Genomic DNA, 19,459 nt, shown 5'->3' on the forward strand with positions numbered 1-19,459 from the left:
AAAAAACATTATAAATTATCTTACTTATTTTATATTTTGCAAATTATATCGTTGGATTCCATGTGTAAATAAATGGTTTTTTATATGAAGTGTGTCAATAAATAAATAGACACTCATTTTATTATTTAAATTATATTAATTACAAAATATACTAATTATTCAAACTTGTATTTATTGTGCTAAGTAAGATGGGGACACGAGTAAGATTGATATTTATAAAAAATGAAAATAAGAAAAAGTTACGATAAAACAGCGAGAGGTGCTATATAGTACGAAGGAATCCATGGACGAAACATTCGATTAGTTGAAACAAAAATTAATGATAAACTAAAATCTTAAAATAAAACAAAAGCAAAACAAACTCAAAATGCTATCCAAACTATAGACTCTTGAACTGGCTATTTGATCGTCTGGTTCGTACATTTTGGTGGGATTGCAAAATATGCTCTCCAAACTTCGTTCGCAAACCAAATTAACACAGTAATATATGCGATGGTAACCTTGAAAGGTAAACGATCCTTACAAAATATTTGATATATTCACAGCATGAAGAAGTTCGAGTGCTGTGTCTAAATTTATCAATCCACCGAATGCATGACAAAAGTATCACTATTTAAGGGCCACGCGGTGGTACCAAAAAGCTAGTTAGTCTCTCACTCATTTCTCCTCTACCTATGTCTTTGGCTCGGGTTACTGCTCCCAAATATTAACATTTAATTTGCCTATAAACCTTCCTACTGCTACAACACTATTCACAAGACATTAAACATATGCTTCTTTTAACCTGCTTCTAGTGAAAGGTCGTCTTCCACTTGAACCACCTGTTGCATTCATAAGCTTCGGCCTTTTGGCATCTCGTTCATTAGATTCAGATGCTAGTGACTCTTCCTTGATAAATATAACATCATCATCAAGACTCATGTGAGTCAAATCAAAAACTGGATGGGCTACTGAATTAGCGTTTTCTCGGAATAAGGAATGAGATTTAACATTCACATCAACATCATGCTCAACATTTGCCTCTTGAGAATCTTGAACAATGGAGTCTCCGAGCTCCTCCTCATAGGTTGATAAATACGCAAGTGCTGTCTTGTCTGTAGGGTTAAACTCTTCAATGCTCTGGAGAGGCTGGTCTTCAAGAATATAAGTATCCAATGTGTTCCAAGATACAGTAGATGTCTTTACAGAGAATTCCTGCTGAGCTGTTTCTGATGCTCTATGGTCTTTGCTGATATATGATGTGGAAGGGAAATCAGTTGCTAGCATGCCAACTTGAGAATTTTCTAATGATATAGCAGTTTCCTCACGGAACTCCTCAGTTTCCTGCATCAGAGTAAGAGACTCAAATTCTTTAGGCGGTCTAGAAACATTTTGTGAGCAGAAGACACATCGCAATAAGCACTAAGCATATGAATAACTGGGTTACTTTTCTTTTATTTCTACTATTTACAATTTTCCTTAAAGAGGAGGAGACACCATGGTCAAGCAAATGGAGAACAGTTCACATATGCATGATAGGACTGAAAACTTAACATTATAGTACGTGAAACAATATTATATAGTTTCATCCAAAATGTCAAACTAATGAATTTTTCTACAGCCATTTTATATTTTTACTTTTGTGAGATGTAGTTTATCAGCCCTTAACCCAAGAGTTCGCTAAGGCCTGAAGCTGAACTATGTTGAATGTGCATCCAATTTTTAATTCATTTTCTTTTCTTATATGAATAATAACAGAGAGCACTAAGTCTATCTGCAGTAGAATAATTTCAGCAAAACTCACACACCAGATTTAAGAAATTAGTTAAACCTTCTAACAAAGATATACATATATAAAGACAATTCCACTTCAGAATTTAGAAGCTTTGCAGCATTTCATTTGAGAGAATGTTCTCTACCAAATGGAAACACAGAAGACTCTTGCTTCGGATGCATCTTACAGTTATTCTCTTCCCTTTATGTTCTAGTAAAAATATGTAAAGAGACAATAGAACAGGATTGAGATAAAGGTCTCATTGTGCAACCACGTGTTCCCACCCAAGGTAGGTTAAACCTTGTGTGGAAAACCTAAAATCCCTTTTCAGAAGAGTGGAACAAACTGTGGATAAACAACTAAGAAATAATTGCAGTAATCAATTCAACGCAATGATTAGAATTCATTTACCTCTATTGTGGACATGAAGCCTCTCCGAATACAAGGTGAAATCTGCAGACAATCAGAACGAGGAGTCACTACTTCTGCTGGCAAGTCCTTGGAAACAATTCCAGTTTCTCTTAAACATGATGCAACTCTTACGGGAGAGGCTGTCGGGAACTGAATATCAGATCTGGAATTTGAAGGATTCCCGTGCCATGTAGCAGGATAACAGCAAACCCCAGGGGAATCTACATCCACTTTATGCTTGATAACGCCAGATACTTCAGAGGAAAGACCTTTGTCATGGCAATCAGCAGGAGGTGCTTGCAAAAAATTATTTCCAGATATATCATAAATTAAGTTATGTATATGAGATCTTTTCAGAGAAGCCTCAGCAGGAGGAAACCAGTTGTTCTTCAACTGAAAACAAAAATCAGAAATTCAACTGTGACTCAACAGCATAAACAAATCTATTGAAACACATATCTCATACAAACAATTATCATTTATTCCTCAGGTTCAGTTACAGTTATCTTCCTAGTTCCAGAAAAAAACAGGGGACAGGGGGGCATTCAGCAAGCACATTGTCATGATTATCTTCTCATCTAACGTAGCACTTGAATCAGCCACATCAACAAATTACAGAATTGTGAATGCAAGATACCACTAACAACAGTTATACTTGAAATGAAATCAAAATGAAGAGTCAACAATATATCACTGAAATGCAAAATGAGATTATATATCACATTCAAATTCAAGTTTTAGTCCAATGAAGTCACTCACAAAGTTGGAGAACTTAGTTATCTTGAAAGGGTTAAAGTTGACGGGAGCTTCCTTCAGAAAACATTCCACGTAGTGGAGCAAAAAGAGACCACAATCATATAAATTTTCCTGCTGAGGCAGCTGCAACAAAAATGAAAATAAAAACTGAAGTCAATAAAAAGTTGCAACTGAATTTCTTATATTCATATGGAAACAAGCTACCTCTAGTGAAATGAATCGCAAATGTAAAAATTCAGATGCAAGATCGTCCTCCACATTAGCGTGTCTCTCTTTCCATTCTTCACATAGGTAACTGTCATTTCGAAAGATATAAAAGAAAAAACTGTCAGGCTCTATGCAAACTAGAAAACAGAAGGTGATATGTATCAAACTCAGCTATCAGCAAGCTACCTTTGAAAAACATCCTTGAGACCTTTATGACTTCCTTTTAGGGAATCCATGTGCAAGATGCAAGGTACTTTAGAAGATTCTTTAATTTCTTCACCTGCAAGAAAATGAAAATAAAATAAAATTGCGATCGTCCAAATAAACCATAGAATAACAACTCAAAGTAAAGGTATCTTGCCTCCAACGCGTGTCACTTCACCAGGATGACAAATGACAACCAAACTCCAGTGAAGACTGTCACCAAGATACATTAGCTCCCCTTAATATTCTACAGAATCCATATGGATATGGGCAAGCAAACCACGTTTTTAGGCTCTTACCTGTAGTTTATGGGAATCAAGATATAATCCTTTTCGAAAAGGTTGACTTTCCTCGTCCATTTGCGCACTCGTTGAAATGCTTCTCTACCATTACAAGCACTTGATGGATTTTTGTCAAGATCAGCAAGCTTCCGAAAGAAGAAGCTGTTGAAAAAGTGAAACTTCTCCTGCTCATCAGTTGGGAGTTTATTTTTCAAATACCTATTAGAAGCAGCAGATTTAGCAATTATCAATTCTCTGGAAATTTTAGGACTAAATGATGATTCCATTGCTTCAGAATCACACAAATAATAGACAGAACTCTAGGCTAATTTAGAAATTAATATATCTCTCTATTCTAACTTGAAATCCCCTTGATTTAAGGATCTTTCCTAATCTACAGGCAATGTACAGATTTGCACTAGCTACATATAAACAATTATTCCTAAAATATTACATGGATTTCCCATAAATTCATATGCGGCCTCAAAGAAAAACGCATATCTAAACCATCAGGGTATTATTCTATTTGAAAAGAAAAATAGTAAAACTGATAGGCAAGCCGCAAGGAAGACTATCAAGAGTACCTAATTAAATAAAATGTCCTTATCAATTTCTTTTGAGATAAAAGATGAAGAAAAGTAACAATGATGAGGTTTTAAAGAACACATGTGTGCTTGCATGAGAGAGAGAGAGAGAGAGGGCAACAACTACTTTCTGAGTAGAAGTCCATTATAGCATCATCATTGGAATCCATAGAACAATTTATGCTATCATGCTTACTTGATATAGAAGTCAATGATAGTATCATTGATGAATGTTTCTGGCTGTAAAAGCCCAATATCTCTCTTACTAATAGAAACAGCATCAGGCTCCCCTTTTGGATAAATAACCTCATCAAAAGTCTCATCAAAACTGCAACATATGATATTACATTAACCAGCAATTTCTAGTTGATAAATGCAAAACAGCACAAATAAGTATTTCCTACTAGCAAAATAGGTTACCGAAATAAAAGCAAAAAAAGACGAAAGGTTTTAACTGCCAGAACTATGCTTCATGGAGTGGCATGCAAAAACAAGCTCAGGATGCAACGTAAAGCTGCAATGATTTGTTACTCAAGAACCCACCAAAAAGTTTTAAGATATTAAATTCAAGCTCATAATGGCTTTCATTTATATATATCCAACACACCTAAAACCTTTTAGACTTAAAACACAGACCCACCTTGGCTTGTGCTAAAATTTGATGTAACTGGGATCGTGACTATAGCAACAACTAACAAGGATTGAACTCTTCAACACTTGGTTGAAGAGGCTCTAATACTATATCAAGGAACAAACAAAAGAACAAGGAATTAGGCGCAGTCCAATTGATGGTTTTCATCCATATTCCATACTCCATAGCCTTAAAAGTTACAAAAAAATAACTTTTCAGTAGCTACCAACTGGCGATGGCTCAAGAAATTCTGGCTCATTAACCATCAAACTTCAAAGAAAATAACATAGACAAGCAGCACTGATAAATTATCATAACCACATAACAACATTCTAAAATTTCTCATAAAATAAGCACTCAATGTCACATGGATTGTATGTCAAAAGAAGTCTGCCAAATGAAGTAGGAATGCTTATTTGACTTACATGGGAAAATAAGGCCTATGAGAGAAAAAGCTGTCCTTCCCCAATGCAGAAATACTTCCTTTGTTATCTGTATCAATGCTGCATGCGGGAAAGAAAATACAATACTAATTAACATCTTACAATATTGTGCAACAACCTATTATAAAAGCAGCAAAATTTCACAAAAACCAGCACTGAAATTGTTTAGCATAAATGAAACCATTTCATCATGAAAAAACTTAAACTTGATGCTATGAGATGCTAACAACAGAACACATGAATATGAAACTGAAAAAATATCTAACTTCGAGATGAATATCCGTTGAATCATTATTAATTTAGGCAGAGCACATGAAAATAGATTATAGATATACTTTCAGCTTTGACTAGTGATAGTAAGATCACTTGTATACTTTCTTCTACCCAGGAAAATACATGATTTGGTTTGTGAAAGCAAACATCATTGCACTTACAAAATATATTTTACATAACGCAATAGAATTCTTACTCAAAAACAGTATTCCATATATCTGAGTATCTCACATCCAATAATTTGATAGCAATTTCTGCCTTCGACCAATGTGAATCATAAACTGTAAATTTCAACATCTTAGAGCCTGCATGAAGTTATAGGAAGGATGATGTTGAGAAAATTATTGAAAGGTTACACAAGGAAAAGCTGTCTATACTCTATAGTATTACAAGATAATCAACCATAGTAAAAGGAAAAAAAAATTATAACCAGAAAAGGTATGTTTAATTTTTCTTCCTGAATATGAAACAGATGTTGTTACAAGGGCATATCAAATAAAATAAACAAGACAAAGATCATATCTATCTACTAACCACCATGTCAATTGAAAATTTCAAACTTGAAAGATATAAGGAGAGAATATTCTTAGCACCAACTTATCCAATTACTTTCAAATAAAGGTTGCTTTCCTGAATCCTGCTTACACATCTAAATATCCCATATTACTTCTTGAATTCTCCAAGGTTTTTAGTCGTGTGTGTATCCTGTGAAATAGGATCCGATTAATGGTCCTAATTGTCCATCTGGTTTCTTCCCCTCCCTCCCCTATCCCTTGTGTATGTGTTTTTTGCCTTCGGCGAACATTATTGTCTATGAAAAGTGCCAAGTTAAAGCAGGCCCATACCATAGGCACAAACGATTTTGTACAATACTGAAATAGCAAGTATAGCCATTCCTAAATTATTAAAAGTTGTGAATGAGGAACAAAAACTAGGTAGATTATTCTCTATTGGACAGCAATACCATCCGCCCTCTAAACACTCAACTTTGCTATAAACTGTAAACGTCTAGAAAATATATGAAAGGCCTAGAAGCAGAGGGTAAATATGATGGCAAATTTTCTCAGTCAAAGAAACAACCAGCTAATAGCTACATGAAGGTAAGACCTGTAAAATCCCAAGCAATGCAGCAATCCATAGAAAATACTGTGATTTCTATAGACAGTTTTGATATATTCACATCACACTTTCTCTTCCATCCCATATCCACCCACTTTATCTTCCTATCTCTCTCTCTGTTTCCTAACACATCATCCATCATATCACTCATTTCTCTCTCTTCTCTTCCTATCTATCTCTAGGGGTGGGTGTGCTAGTGGTGTGAAGATATAACTTTTGGTCTATGAATGTTCCCTCTTTTGTTCATTCTGTTGTTGACATCATCGCCGCAATACAATAGCCAACTAATTGATTTCGTTTTTAGCACTAGTGTCACAAGAAAGCAGTTTAAAGACATCAAAACCAGTACTGACGCACAGAAAAAGATCAATAACATTGTTTTCAAAAGTAGTATACCTGGATTTTGATTTGAAATTCCGGATTCTCTGAAATCTTTTGATTTAAGGAGAAGGTTGATCGAGGCTGTTTCAATCTACAGACAGAAAAATCAACTTTATCAGCAAGAGATTAGTAAAACAGAAATAAACTAAGCAATTTACCTTTTCACACCAGTGTGATTCTATTGATATAATATCTTCAATTTCCCACTCAATTTTGAAAGTTCCCCTGGATCCATTGATTTGTGAGCCTTCAAGTTTCAGGGAGGTGCATGAGAATATTAACCGAGACTGGGTGGAATATAAATCCTCATATTGAATGAAATCAGGGGAGACATCAACCACCTTTTTTATGTGATTCTGCACATGAACCAACTAGTACAGTTTACCCGAGATATCTAACCAACATTAAAAATACTACAAATCCACTAATAATATGATAATTTTCAATGCCTCAAAGAATAAGATCAAGCATACAGTATTTCACTTTAAAGCAAATATTGCTCAATAAAAATAATTCTGGCGAAAAACCTACAATTGCGTGTACTATACAACAATAATTGAGTTACTTAGACACTTTATTTTTCAAAGAGACTGAGTTGACCAGATTAGACCACTCAAGCTTACCAAACTGCAAGGGGACCAAAAGAGTAAAAAAACAAACAGATTTCGGTTTTCAAAATAATTAAAAAAATATTTAATAAGTTTAAGATAACCAAATCAAGTAGATGCAGAATAACATTCCATTACAAAGAGTCTCTGCACTAAACCTACCTTCAGGCAACTTAATTTTATTATTTTCTATCTACACTTTTTCTAAGTTAAACGTTCCAAGATTATTCTTTGATACATTATCTGAAGGATAATTATCTTTCAAAATTAACAAATAATTATTATTATGTAAATTTTAAAACTATGAATATCATTCTAATCAAATTTTCTTCAACATTAAAAAAGTAATTTGTTTTCAACTACAACGCCCATGCTTATTGTCTTCCCCATCTCTTACTTTATTCCACCTGCCTCATCTCCTTCTTTCTCGCACTATTCGGACTTCTGTTGTCAAAACTCAAGATACTATTGTTTAAAATGCCATACTCATACTTTTTTTGATTTGTTTTCCCCCAAAAGCAAGAGCACCAGAGAAAGCAGAACATTCTTTTTCATAATGCAAGTGAAGTTTTGATACATTATCTCCACAGATTACAACCATTGAGTAACGCAATTAAGCAATTAATCATAGAAAAACATGACAAGTACACTTACGATTTCAAATGCAGCATAAGTAGAAGTTGAAGACGAACTTGTTTGACTACTGCCATCATCATCATCAGAAAGCACATCAAGCAACTGATTCTGAAACAAAATTACATCAACAGTCACCACAAATATCATGAACTTCTCTCACCCTAGGCAAGGAAAAAAATATTACAAAGAAAACGACGACGAGTAATTACTTCAAAATGGAGGCCAGTTTCCGCAAAATCAAGGTATCCAGGGTTCTGATTATCAGCAAATTGCTGTACCGGCACGTCAATTGTACAAGCATTATCAAATTCCCCTTGATTATCACCAATGCCAGTAGCAGCATCACCACCACCACCACCACCACCGTCGTCCTCGTCATCATCATCATCAATCTCCACCGGCTCCTCCGGTATGCACACGACTTCTTCTTCTTCTGATTAGCACAAAATTGAGAATAATTCAGGAAAAGCACAATTGAAAAACGACGAGAGAGTTTGCGCATTAACGATTCGTACCTAGGTCGGAATCAAGGTCAATTGGATCAGCGGTGACATGCTTGGATACCGGTTCTGGTTCGGCACCGCCAGCAACTGCAGAGAAGTAGCAACAACAACAGGAATAGGTAACAGGAAGCGAAGTGAAATGGAAGGCAGAGAAAAACAGAGTGAGTAGCGTGACTTACATGCTTGGAGGAAATCGTACTTGGTCATGGAGACGGAGTTGCTGCTAGGGTTTGAGAGCCCCTTCCAAGAGGCATTCTCGTTGATCTCGTCGGCTTCGTTGAACTCGAAGACGTCGAATTTCTTGGCTGAGGAAGAAGAAGAAAAGGGTCGTGTGCCCCGAGTCATGACGGCGAGTGAGTGAGTTGAAACGAGTTGAGAGAGAGGGAGGGAGAATGAAACTCAAATTCAGTGAAACGTCGTCACTCACTGTCCAGTGTATAAAGTGCAGAATTTGGGGAAAATCAAATGTTTTGTCATTTTGTTTTCTCTCTTTTTATATTTTTCTCTAATCTCCTGGCTTTTGGTCTTTTTGGTCAGCTTCCTTCCTCTACAATCTTTTATTATTTCTCAAAGGAGACTTCCTCAACAATCTATTTTTTTCTTACATAAGGGAAAGTAAACATAGGACTAAACTACAGCATCCTGCAGCAAGAGGGGGAATCAAGCTAGAGGGTGGTTGGCTCCAGACTCGTCGAGGCACACCATCCCTTGCCGCTTGATGGGCCAAGTGGTTTGCAGTCATATTCATGTAGCGGGGTATCTGCAGCAGCATAACTTGTCAGTCTCATTGTAACATGCTCCTACCTCTGATAATTTCCTCCCTTGCCCAATACCGATCTATCTCATTGTTGGTCCGAAGCACATTTACCACACTTGCAACGTCATTGCAACGGATTACATCACGATAACCTTGATCCTAGTTATGTTGCATGCCTAGTTCAACTGCAAGCACCTCAACCAAGAACGTTGATCCTATGTCGTGGAATGTCGAGGTCTCAGACACCCAGCAAACCAACCCATCTCTGATCACCACACCGCAACCCATGGCTTGCAACCCAACAATCTATATGTAATTAATTATTCTATGGCTAAATACTTTATCTGTTCCTTGATAACCGTCACTTTTAAGTTGTGACACATTAAGAAATAGTATTGTTCATGTTTTATTAAAATTATTTTCTAATTTCATAATATATCATTTATCTCTCTTATTAGTTCTGGTATTTCATTGCTCATACTACCGTTAAACTAGGGGTATAATCGGTAGAACATAATTAATTCTCTCTTGAAATTGCAAAAGTGAAAAAATACATAGGAACAAAAAAAAGATTGAAATAGTGATAGATATATAAAAACATAGGGAATACGTTTTAGTCATGTACTTCATTTGTTCCTATATAACTATCACTATTTCAACCTTTTTTTTTGTTCGGATTTATTTGTCACTTTTACAATTTCAAGAAAACGTTAATAAGTTTTACCAATTGTACCCTTAATTTAACGGTGACAAGAAAATTGAAAAGTTATAATTGGTAGGAGAGATAAATTGTATATTAGAAAGTCAGATTAATTCTAGTAGAACAGAAATATTAAATAATATTCCTTAATACATGTGACAAAACCTTAAAATGATAAATGTTAAAGAACTCATAGAGTATTATAGATTTGGATCCAAGAGACTTTTGGAAAGAAAAAAATCTCTTTTTTTGTCCCTACTGGTTTTTTATTTTAAATAGTACGTCATAGAATGTTTTAAATATTTTTGACTCAGTCGTCAGGCCACGTGACAATCCTAGTCAAATATAAGTGTCTATGCGTAATTTTTACATCAATTTTAGTCCTTCAATATTCTCTATAGTTATTTTTTACCATTATCTTCTCCTTTCTTCTTCTTCCTCTCGCATTTCCAGCCACCACCACCACCGCCACCACATTTCCCCATGGTTGCCTCCTCCTCAACCCTAGATCCTTCCCCACCTTTGATCATCTTTTGTCCTTCTCTCTTCCTCTTTTTTTTTTTTTTGATAAGCCTCTCTCTTCCTCTTATTATGATCACATGTAAGCCACTGACGGTTATGCCTGAGAGCAATCAACAACTTTTTATGACGAGTCTATCACCAACGAGAGAGTAACCGTTTGTAATTCATACGAAATTTGTTCACACCGAAATTTTTTGGGTATTACTGACAGTTTAGGTCATTGGAAATAAACAACTTTTTCGTAGTGTCGCACATTGCCACCATCCAACGAAGACCATCCTAACACCCACAGCCAACTCTCACTGCATATAGCAAATGCATAAGCTACCGACATAAGAGACTTGGATCAACTACACATATGGGACACAATGGTATTCTTCTATGCTAGTAATGACCAAACGAGCCATGGGAAAATTGAAACTCAAATTTCATCTACATTAGGCTTAGGAAACTAGTCGACGACATTAAGGTAACATGGTCGACATTCTTGCAAGATTCTTAACAGAGGAAGCTTGTACATTCTCATGTCGTTTGTGAAGAAGAAATGTCATCATGGTTGCATTTGAAAGTATGAGGTAAATGGGGTGGAGATCTTGACGGGGAAGCCAAACACAACAAAGACATTGGCTTGGGTGAAGAAGCCGGTGAGGAATGGTCAAAACATGATGGGCATTAACGAGATCAAAGAGAAGTGGTGTTTAAGGTGAAAGCATTGAAAACCGCAGCAATGTCCGGAGGCGACATTGATCTCGATTAAGACGAACTAACATATATTTTTGTAATCAATACTGTAAAACTAATCAATCTTAATCGTTCAAATTAAATAAACATCTAATACTAAATAATCATCTAATCATGAGATTATGAGCAAATGTGAAATAATATGTGGAAGAAATGTGTTAAGATATACACATAACATATTAACATATATCCAAACAAAAAATACGTTCTATTTGCACCACTACCAATAGATATTAAAAATTAATTAACTATGTCTTGTTTGGTGTTGTACCTGACGCTCACGTACTTTTAAGTCAACACAACAACGTCAAGGCAAACAAATTCTAGTGTCCGAATACACCTTTAACCGAAAATATTTAATTTTTCAAAACAACACTCACAAATAACCAAATTTGGTAGATCGAGAAAAAACACATTCACATTTAATTCAATGGATAAACAAACACATCCAAAACAAAAAGGTAAGACAAAGGCATGTATTGGCAAAACACTTGTGATGTTTGAGTTGGGAAGTCAAATTGGGGAACAAGGCTAATCTCAATGGCCCTTTCTATCCTTGTCTCCAACCCCACATGACGTATCTCCCCTCCCCTTTACATACAAAAAAAAGGTGCATGTTTTTAACAAAGTGATTATTTCATATTGTATTTTCTTTCATCTTATTTTCACTCACATTTTCTTTCTATCTATTTCGATAAATAATAATTTTTCTTTTTAACATGTTTAGAACCTCAGCCCCCCCAACCCGAAGCACCCAGCTGCCCATGGAAGTTAAGGTCAAGGTTGACGTCATGACCACTCATCACCGCCATGTGATACTCGTTTGCATTCGAGTCACTCAATGACTAAAATACCCCTACCCTACACCCCCGCTCCTTATCCACCGCTGTCCTTTCTGGTCCATTTACATCCCCTTCTGGTCAAGGTCAAGGGTAATACCATCCTACTACTGAGTCACTCACTTCACTCCAAAACAAAACAAAAAATTGAAGAAAATGGAGGGTGGTTACGGCGGCAACCGGGCGGAAGCGGAGCGGTGGCTCTACACCGCGAACAAGCTCCTCAGCGCGCGTGACCTACACGGCGCCCGCTCCTTCGCGATCCGGGCTCAGGAATCCGACCCGAGGTTCGAGGCCACGGAGCTCCTCCTCGCCGTCATCGACACCCTCCTCGCCGGCGAAGCTCGGATCAAGGACCTCGTCGACTGCTACGCCATCCTCCAAGTCGTCCGCTACACTGACAACATTGAGTTCATCGCCGCCCAGTACCGCCGTCTCGCCAGCCTCCTTGACCCTCACCACAACCCATTCGCCTTCGCCGCGCATGCTTTCTCCCTTGTCCAAGACGCATGGGCTCTCCTATTCAACCCGACTAAGAAAGCATTCTACGATAACCAGCTCCGATTCATCACTGAACCACCGCAACCTCATCATGCTCCACCTCCACCACCACCACCACCACCATCTATTCATCTACACCCCGTTCAGAACCATGTAAACCCTAGCTCCGATGATGTTCCGGTGGTGGTTGCTGATGCTGTGGAAGAAGACAACAGGCCGAGTCAGGACAATGTAACTGAGCCGACTCAGCCGAGTGAGAACGATGGGAGGACTTTCTGGACGGCGTGTCCTTACTGTTATGCTATGTTTGAGTACCCTTCGGTGTATGAGGAGTGTACTCTTCGGTGCCAGAGTTGTCGGAGGGGTTTTCATGGGGTGGCGGTACGGTCTCTGCCGCCGGGTTTGACTGAGGAAGAAGGTGGGTTGACCTCGTTTTGCAGTTGGGGGTTTTTCCCTGTTGGGTTTTCTGGGGATTTGAAGAGTATTGGTGGGGCTTCTTCAGAGTGGAACCCTTTTTCTCCGCTGTTTCCTTGTGCTTTGAATGGGGGTGGTTCTTCATATAGGGGAAGGAAGAGGGGTCCTAAGGTTTATTACTATGATGAGGCGGCTGTGGAGTCTGAGGAGCTTTCAGATTCGACGGAGGAGGAGGATTCCGATGACGGAGATGATGGGGATGACGATGGGGGCTGGCGGAGCAGGCTGAGGAAGAGAGGGAGGAGGAAAGGCTCTTCTGCTGCTCGTACTGGTGTTAAAAGCAATGGGAAGGCTAGGAAGGGGAATCATAATGATAGTGGGGCTGGTGATGCCAATGCCAATGCCAGTGTGGGTAATGGTGAGGTTTCTGGTGGTGCCTCTGCGCTGCCGCCTGCGGTTCCCAATTCTGTGAGGCCGGAGTCTAGCAAGAGAGGCGCTTTGGGTGGTTCGAGGAGGAGGGGTGCTGGGAACTTGGGCAAGTTGGATTTGAATGTGGAGTTTAGCAATGAGGTGGAAGAGCCTGCCCATGGAGTCAGGGAAGGGAATGGGACTGGACATGCAGAGGATAATATTGAGGGGATTGGATTTTTTGAGGGGCTTGATGAGTTCATCCTTAGTAGCTTGCCCATTCTCAATGTTGTTGCAGATGATAAGGTTAAGGGTCATTAGTACAGTCGGCAAATAGACGCCTGCTTTTTGTTGTTGTTGTTGATGATGTAGATGTTACTTGTATGTCAGGTAGTTCTTGTTGCACAAAGATGATACTCAGATTTTGTGAATTCTTCTCATTGTTAGACTCATAATGATTCGACTTTGCAACAATGCCTCCCTAGTTTTATTTTGCCAATGCACTGTATGCAAAACATTTATCTGATGCATTTAGGTGTTTGTTGTGCTCATGTTTTGTTGATTCATGTTGCTGATCCTAATTCTTACCTACTGCCATTTTTTTTCCCTGTAATAATGCTTCTTCCCTTGTGTAGGCTCTTTGGTATTTATTAGGCTTTGCTCTCTTGTTTTGTAAGGGAAAGATTTTTTGAAAATAAGTTGTAGCTTGCTAATTGTTTCTTTTTGTTCAAATGTTGTGAGCTGCAAAAGTTGAAGGAAACTGAAAATCTCTCAAAAGCCGCAAATGTTGTAGTTTTAGATTGTGATCTCACCCATTTATTTTGTTAGTTTTGCCTTTGTCTACTCTACTTTTACTTCATTTCATCCTGGCTAGTTGTGAGCCTTTTTGCTTCCAGGCTTCATCATAGAATTAGTGTTTTCCCAAAAGCAATGAGTGGGAGTGGTAATATTAATACCTTCGAAGTCTTTGACTCTGTTATCCGCTCATAAAGCTTGAGACTCATGTTTTATTAGTGATTCCTTTTAGCTTGTCCACTTGCCTCAGCTTTTCAGAGTGCCAACTAACTGGTATTTGCCTGAGTCCTATGGAGTATGTTATGTATTTGGCAATATAATTCTAATATTTACCAGTGAACTGTTGAGTTTATACTTTATACTAGATGCTACTTATCATTTACAAACTGTAGATTTTCTGCTAGTGCTTTTATCCCCTTTCAGAAATAGGCTAATATAGTAATACCTCCTTATAAATTTTAGTGGCATGTAATGATTATAAAAGCTTACACTTGGTTCAGATGTAACATCTTGCTAGGGGCTTCAAGCATTCTGTGTTTAGGCTTCAACTTGATCTTAGGAAATGAAGAATGATTATCTAATCTAGTCATGGACAGAGATCATAGCAGGGGCCTTACTGAGTTCTGAAATAATGGATGACCGTTTCCTTATTCTGGATAATCAATGTTTTTAGGTTTCGTTGCTAACAATAGTTATCAGTAATTCACCTATTACCATGTGTGCATTCACCCTCACCAAACCCATTTACTACAAGAATGTTCCAATTCCACTAGGGCTAAGCATGATTGATGAATTATAGGAGTCTGGTTATTATTATTATATCGATTTTTGTTGTTGTTTTATACGTAGATGTCAATTTGGGCTCTAAGCCTATCCAACACTTGTAGGCAGTCACTTTTGTCAGACATACAACATACAAGGCCCTGAGGAAGAAAATACTACCCAAATGGGACATCCTAATTTGAATTCGATATTTGGGCTCAGCTTGTTGGTCAAATTTCTATCCATATATTAAAATTTCTTTTTCTAAAATTACTTAGGCTATCCTTCGGGGACCAACAAACAGAGCCCAAACTTTACAAATTACTAGCTACCTACAATTGCAGAATCATCACAATTAACTCATGGATAAATTTGTAGGAGCAAAACACATTAATCCTTAATCAATGACCATTGCAAAAATATAACAAAGACATGAGAAGATCGATGATGTTTTACCTTCGCATCAGGGAGAAGTCACAAGAAGAAGAAGAGGAGTGTTGTTGCAGAGCAATGAGAAAAGGATCCTCGTTGGAGTTGCACCGAAAATCACTCCTCAAGTGGTATCTTTGAAAGAGAAAGGTAGATCTGAGAAGAGGATTAAGCAAATCAGTCAATACTAACAAATAAAACCATGCATAAAATTTGTAGAATTAATACAAATAATTGCAGAATCATCAAAATTAACTCATGGATAAATTTGTAAGAGCAAAATACATTAATCCTTAACCAATGACCATAGCAAAAATATAACAAAGACATGAGAAGAGCGATGAGGTTTTACCTTCGCATCAGGGAGAAGTCACAAGAAGAAGAAGAGGAGTGTTGTTGCGGAGCAATGAGAAAAGGATCCTCGTTGGAGTCGCACCGGAAATCACTCCTCAAGTGGTATCTTCAAAAGAGAAAGGTAGAACTGAGAAGAGGATTAAGCAAATCATTCAATAATAACAAATAAAATCATGCATAAAATTTGTAGAATTAATACAAAGAATTTCATAATCATCACAATTAACTCATGGATAAATTTGTAAGAGCAAAACACATTAATCCTTAACCAATGACCATAGCAAAAATATAACAAAGACATGAGAAGAGCGACAAGGTTTTACCTTCGCATCAAGGAGAAGTCACAAGAAGAAGAAGAGGAGTGCTATTGCAGAGCAATGAGAAAAGGATCCTCTTTGGAGTCGCACCGGAAATCACTCCTCAAGTGGTATCTTCGAAAGAGAAAGGTAGATCTGAGAAGAGGATTGAGCAAATCATTCAATAATAACAAATAAAATCATGCATAAAATTTGTATAATTAATACAAATAATTGCAGAATCATCACAGTTAACTCCTAGATAAATTTGTAAGAGCAAAACACATTAATCCTTAACCAATGACCATAGCAAAAATATAACAAAGACATGAGAAGAGCGATGAGGTTTTACCTTCGCATCAGAGAGAAGTCACAAGAAGAAGAAGAGGAGTGTTGTTGCAGAGCAATGAGAAAAGAATCCTCGTTGGAGTCGCACCGGAAATCACTCCTCAAGTGGTATCTTCGAAAAAGAAAGGTAGATCTGAGAAGAGGATTGATTTGGATAAAATGGGGAATAAAGAATGGGAAACCCTAATAGGGTACCCAAAATGTCCCTCTGCCTAACTCTATTTGACCATCGGACCGTGTTTTAGGATATCGGAAAATCGCTCCTCGGACGGTATCGCTGAGAGAGAGAGAGAGAGAGAGAGAGAGAGAGAGAGAGAGAGAGAGAGAGAGATGGGATGATCGTTTCGAGCATAATGGGGGAAGAGAGAATGAGAAACCCTAATAAGACACCCAGAATGACGAAAATATCCCTATGCCTAACTTTTTTTTACCATCGGTCCTCTCACACAGTATTGAACACTCAATGCTCCCCATTTATAAAATGGGTGGGAAAACATATGTTTTTTTACTTATATGTTTTAGTCTTAAAAAATTAAGTAATATGGATAACTAATCATAAACGAATAGGTGCCATGAATGAAAGGAGTACACCTTACTCAATCCACCGAAAGAACTATAATTTTTCTCGAAATTTAGAGAGTAGGTGTATCCCCCTTTTATTTTTTAATAATAGGCTTATTAGCACTTTTGGTCCCCCACGTTTCAAAAATGTGTAAAAAGAGTCCTCCACGTTTAAAAATAGCATAATGGTACCTCGACGTTAATCTCCGTTAGCAGTTTTGGTCCCTCAGCTGATTTCCGTTAAAAATTTAACGTTTTTGTTTGAGTTGGCGTTTTTTTTTATGATGTGGCATTCCAGTTAGAAGATAAAAATGAAAAAACATTAATTAATAATTAAAAATAAGAAATTATTAATTAAAAAACCCATAAACATTTAATTGTTCATCTTCATCTTCATTTTTTTTTAAGCTGAAATGCAGTCTCTTCCAAATGCATTCTGGGCATAGAGATCAAAACCCACTTTAGATGCATCAAATGCATTCTCTTCCAAAGATTCACTTCCCAAATTCATGACCAATTTTAACCCTTTATGCTAAATCTGGGTATAGAGATCAAAACCCACTTTAGATGCATCAAAAAAGAATTTCTTGGATCCCACAAGGTAAAAAGAACATTCAATTTGATGAACCCCAAACCCAGTAAATAACAAACACCAATTTCTCCATTGTGTGTTTCTCCACTCACTCTGCAGCAACCAATTTTCACACGCACAGAGAGACAGCAACAACAACCACTTTAGCCATGACCCATCACAAAAACCACACTCCTTCTCCCCACAGCCACCCGTGACGGAACCGCCGCCGTCAACTCCACCTGCATGCCGCGTGAATAGAGGGGGGAGAAGGGGATTTGTGGAGGATTCGCGTTTTCGGCGCCCTTTGTTGTTTCCCAGATCCAAAAATTTACACTTTCTTGCTGAAATTTCTCAGATCCATAAATATCAAGTTTTGGTTTCAGTTGTGGTGAGTGGGTATGCACATGGGGTACTGCAATGGCAAAGATTTGTTGGGTTTGAAGATTCTTGGCCCCATTCTTCTGCCTTTCATCTTTGATTTGCTGGGTTTGAATTTTTTTGGTGATTTTGAACTAAGGCCCTCCTCGATTACTCCCTCTTAAGCAACGACCTCCCTCCATCTACCCCTTTTCTTGCCCATTGGAAACGCCACCGGCACCCCCTGGGGCTCCGCCGCCGCACCCCTCCACCGCGTCTCTTCTTCATCCCCCTGTTCTGTTCTTTCTGCAACTCTTCTTCCTGGTTGCATGAATTGATTTTAAGAGTTAATTAGGGATTTAAGAGTTAATTTAGTTAATTAAGGATTTAAGAGTTTTTTGCAGTGTTTACATTTTAATAAAATGATTTTATTTTATTTTAATTTTTAATTGTATATGTGGAATTTATAAATAGTCATTTCTAAAACTCATCTCTCCTATTCAGGTTCCACGTCATTTAAAAAAAAATCCACATCAGCCAAAAACTAACTAACGTTTTTGGACGGAAATCAGCTGAGGGACCAAAACTGCTAACGGAGATTAACGTCGGGGTACCATTATGCTATTTTTAAACGTGAGAGACTCTTTTTACACATTTTTAAAACGTGGGGGACCAAAATTGCTAATAAGCCTTAATAATATTTGATCTATTTTATCTTTGGACATCTTTGAGTGATTTACAAATACTTTTATAAGCGGTTTATAATCTTAAATACATCTTTTGGCTCATAGCAGTGATTGGAGTCAAACCAACCAAAAATTTTTTTGGTACATCGGAAAGATAAATTGCACCCGCTAGGAATCGATCCCTGGACCCCCTACCCAACCCGTATGTCCCCCAGTTCCTACCACTTGAGTTATCATACGGGACCAACCCAAATTATTATAAAAAAAACAGACTGCCATAAACAAACATTTTTCTACCACTTCCTACACCGTTAAATAAGACAAAGGAAGTTTATCTCGTTTTAGCTTCTATCATATCAAACAATTTTAAAATCACCTATTTCTTAATTTTTTTCATTATACTTTTTTCCCTTCTAATTAACATTGAGTCATGAATAGTAACTCAAGTAGTAAGAGTTGTAAGACATGTGAGTTGGGAAGAGAAAGGTGTAGGGATCAATCCCTAGATGATGTACTTTATCATTCTAATGTAACAAAAAAAAACTTAATATTAACCAGGTAGAACTTTACCTGATCTCCACTTTCTAGTGTTAATCCTATAATTATGTGATCAAGAACTAGAAGG

The 19,459-nt window shown here is 37.4% G+C and overlaps 2 protein-coding genes across 3 annotated transcripts; one reads left to right on the plus strand and one right to left on the minus strand.

Annotated features, from left to right (window-relative positions):
• Positions 1-353: 353 nt before the first annotated feature.
• On the minus strand, positions 354-9,311 carry LOC130724102 (probable ubiquitin-like-specific protease 2A). 2 transcript variants are annotated; one of them, XM_057575276.1, is made up of 17 exons: positions 8,970-9,311; positions 8,803-8,877; positions 8,497-8,720; positions 8,306-8,395; positions 7,202-7,399; positions 7,059-7,134; positions 5,740-5,848; positions 5,253-5,330; positions 4,393-4,524; positions 3,631-3,831; positions 3,489-3,544; positions 3,314-3,407; positions 3,125-3,215; positions 2,924-3,043; positions 2,297-2,557; positions 2,165-2,206; positions 354-1,323 (listed from the first exon to the last, which is right to left on the minus strand). In XM_057575276.1, the coding sequence occupies exons 1-17, from the start codon at positions 9,133-9,135 to the stop codon at positions 763-765; spliced, it is 2,574 nt and encodes an 857-aa protein (XP_057431259.1). In that variant the 5' UTR covers positions 9,136-9,311; the 3' UTR covers positions 354-762. The 2 variants fall into 2 exon arrangements, with proteins under 2 accessions (XP_057431259.1, XP_057431258.1); XM_057575275.1 differs by having other exon boundaries at positions 2,165-2,557; positions 8,970-9,309.
• A 3,124-nt stretch (positions 9,312-12,435) lies between these two features.
• LOC130724434 (uncharacterized) lies at positions 12,436-14,238 on the plus strand. Its single transcript, XM_057575655.1, has one exon. The coding sequence runs from the start codon at positions 12,506-12,508 to the stop codon at positions 13,991-13,993; it is 1,488 nt and encodes a 495-aa protein (XP_057431638.1). The 5' UTR covers positions 12,436-12,505; the 3' UTR covers positions 13,994-14,238.
• Positions 14,239-19,459: the final 5,221 nt, after the last annotated feature.

Source organism: Lotus japonicus, chromosome 6 (genome assembly GCF_012489685.1).
Source record: "Lotus japonicus ecotype B-129 chromosome 6, LjGifu_v1.2".
Classification (NCBI taxonomy): Eukaryota; Viridiplantae; Streptophyta; class Magnoliopsida; order Fabales; family Fabaceae; genus Lotus; species Lotus japonicus.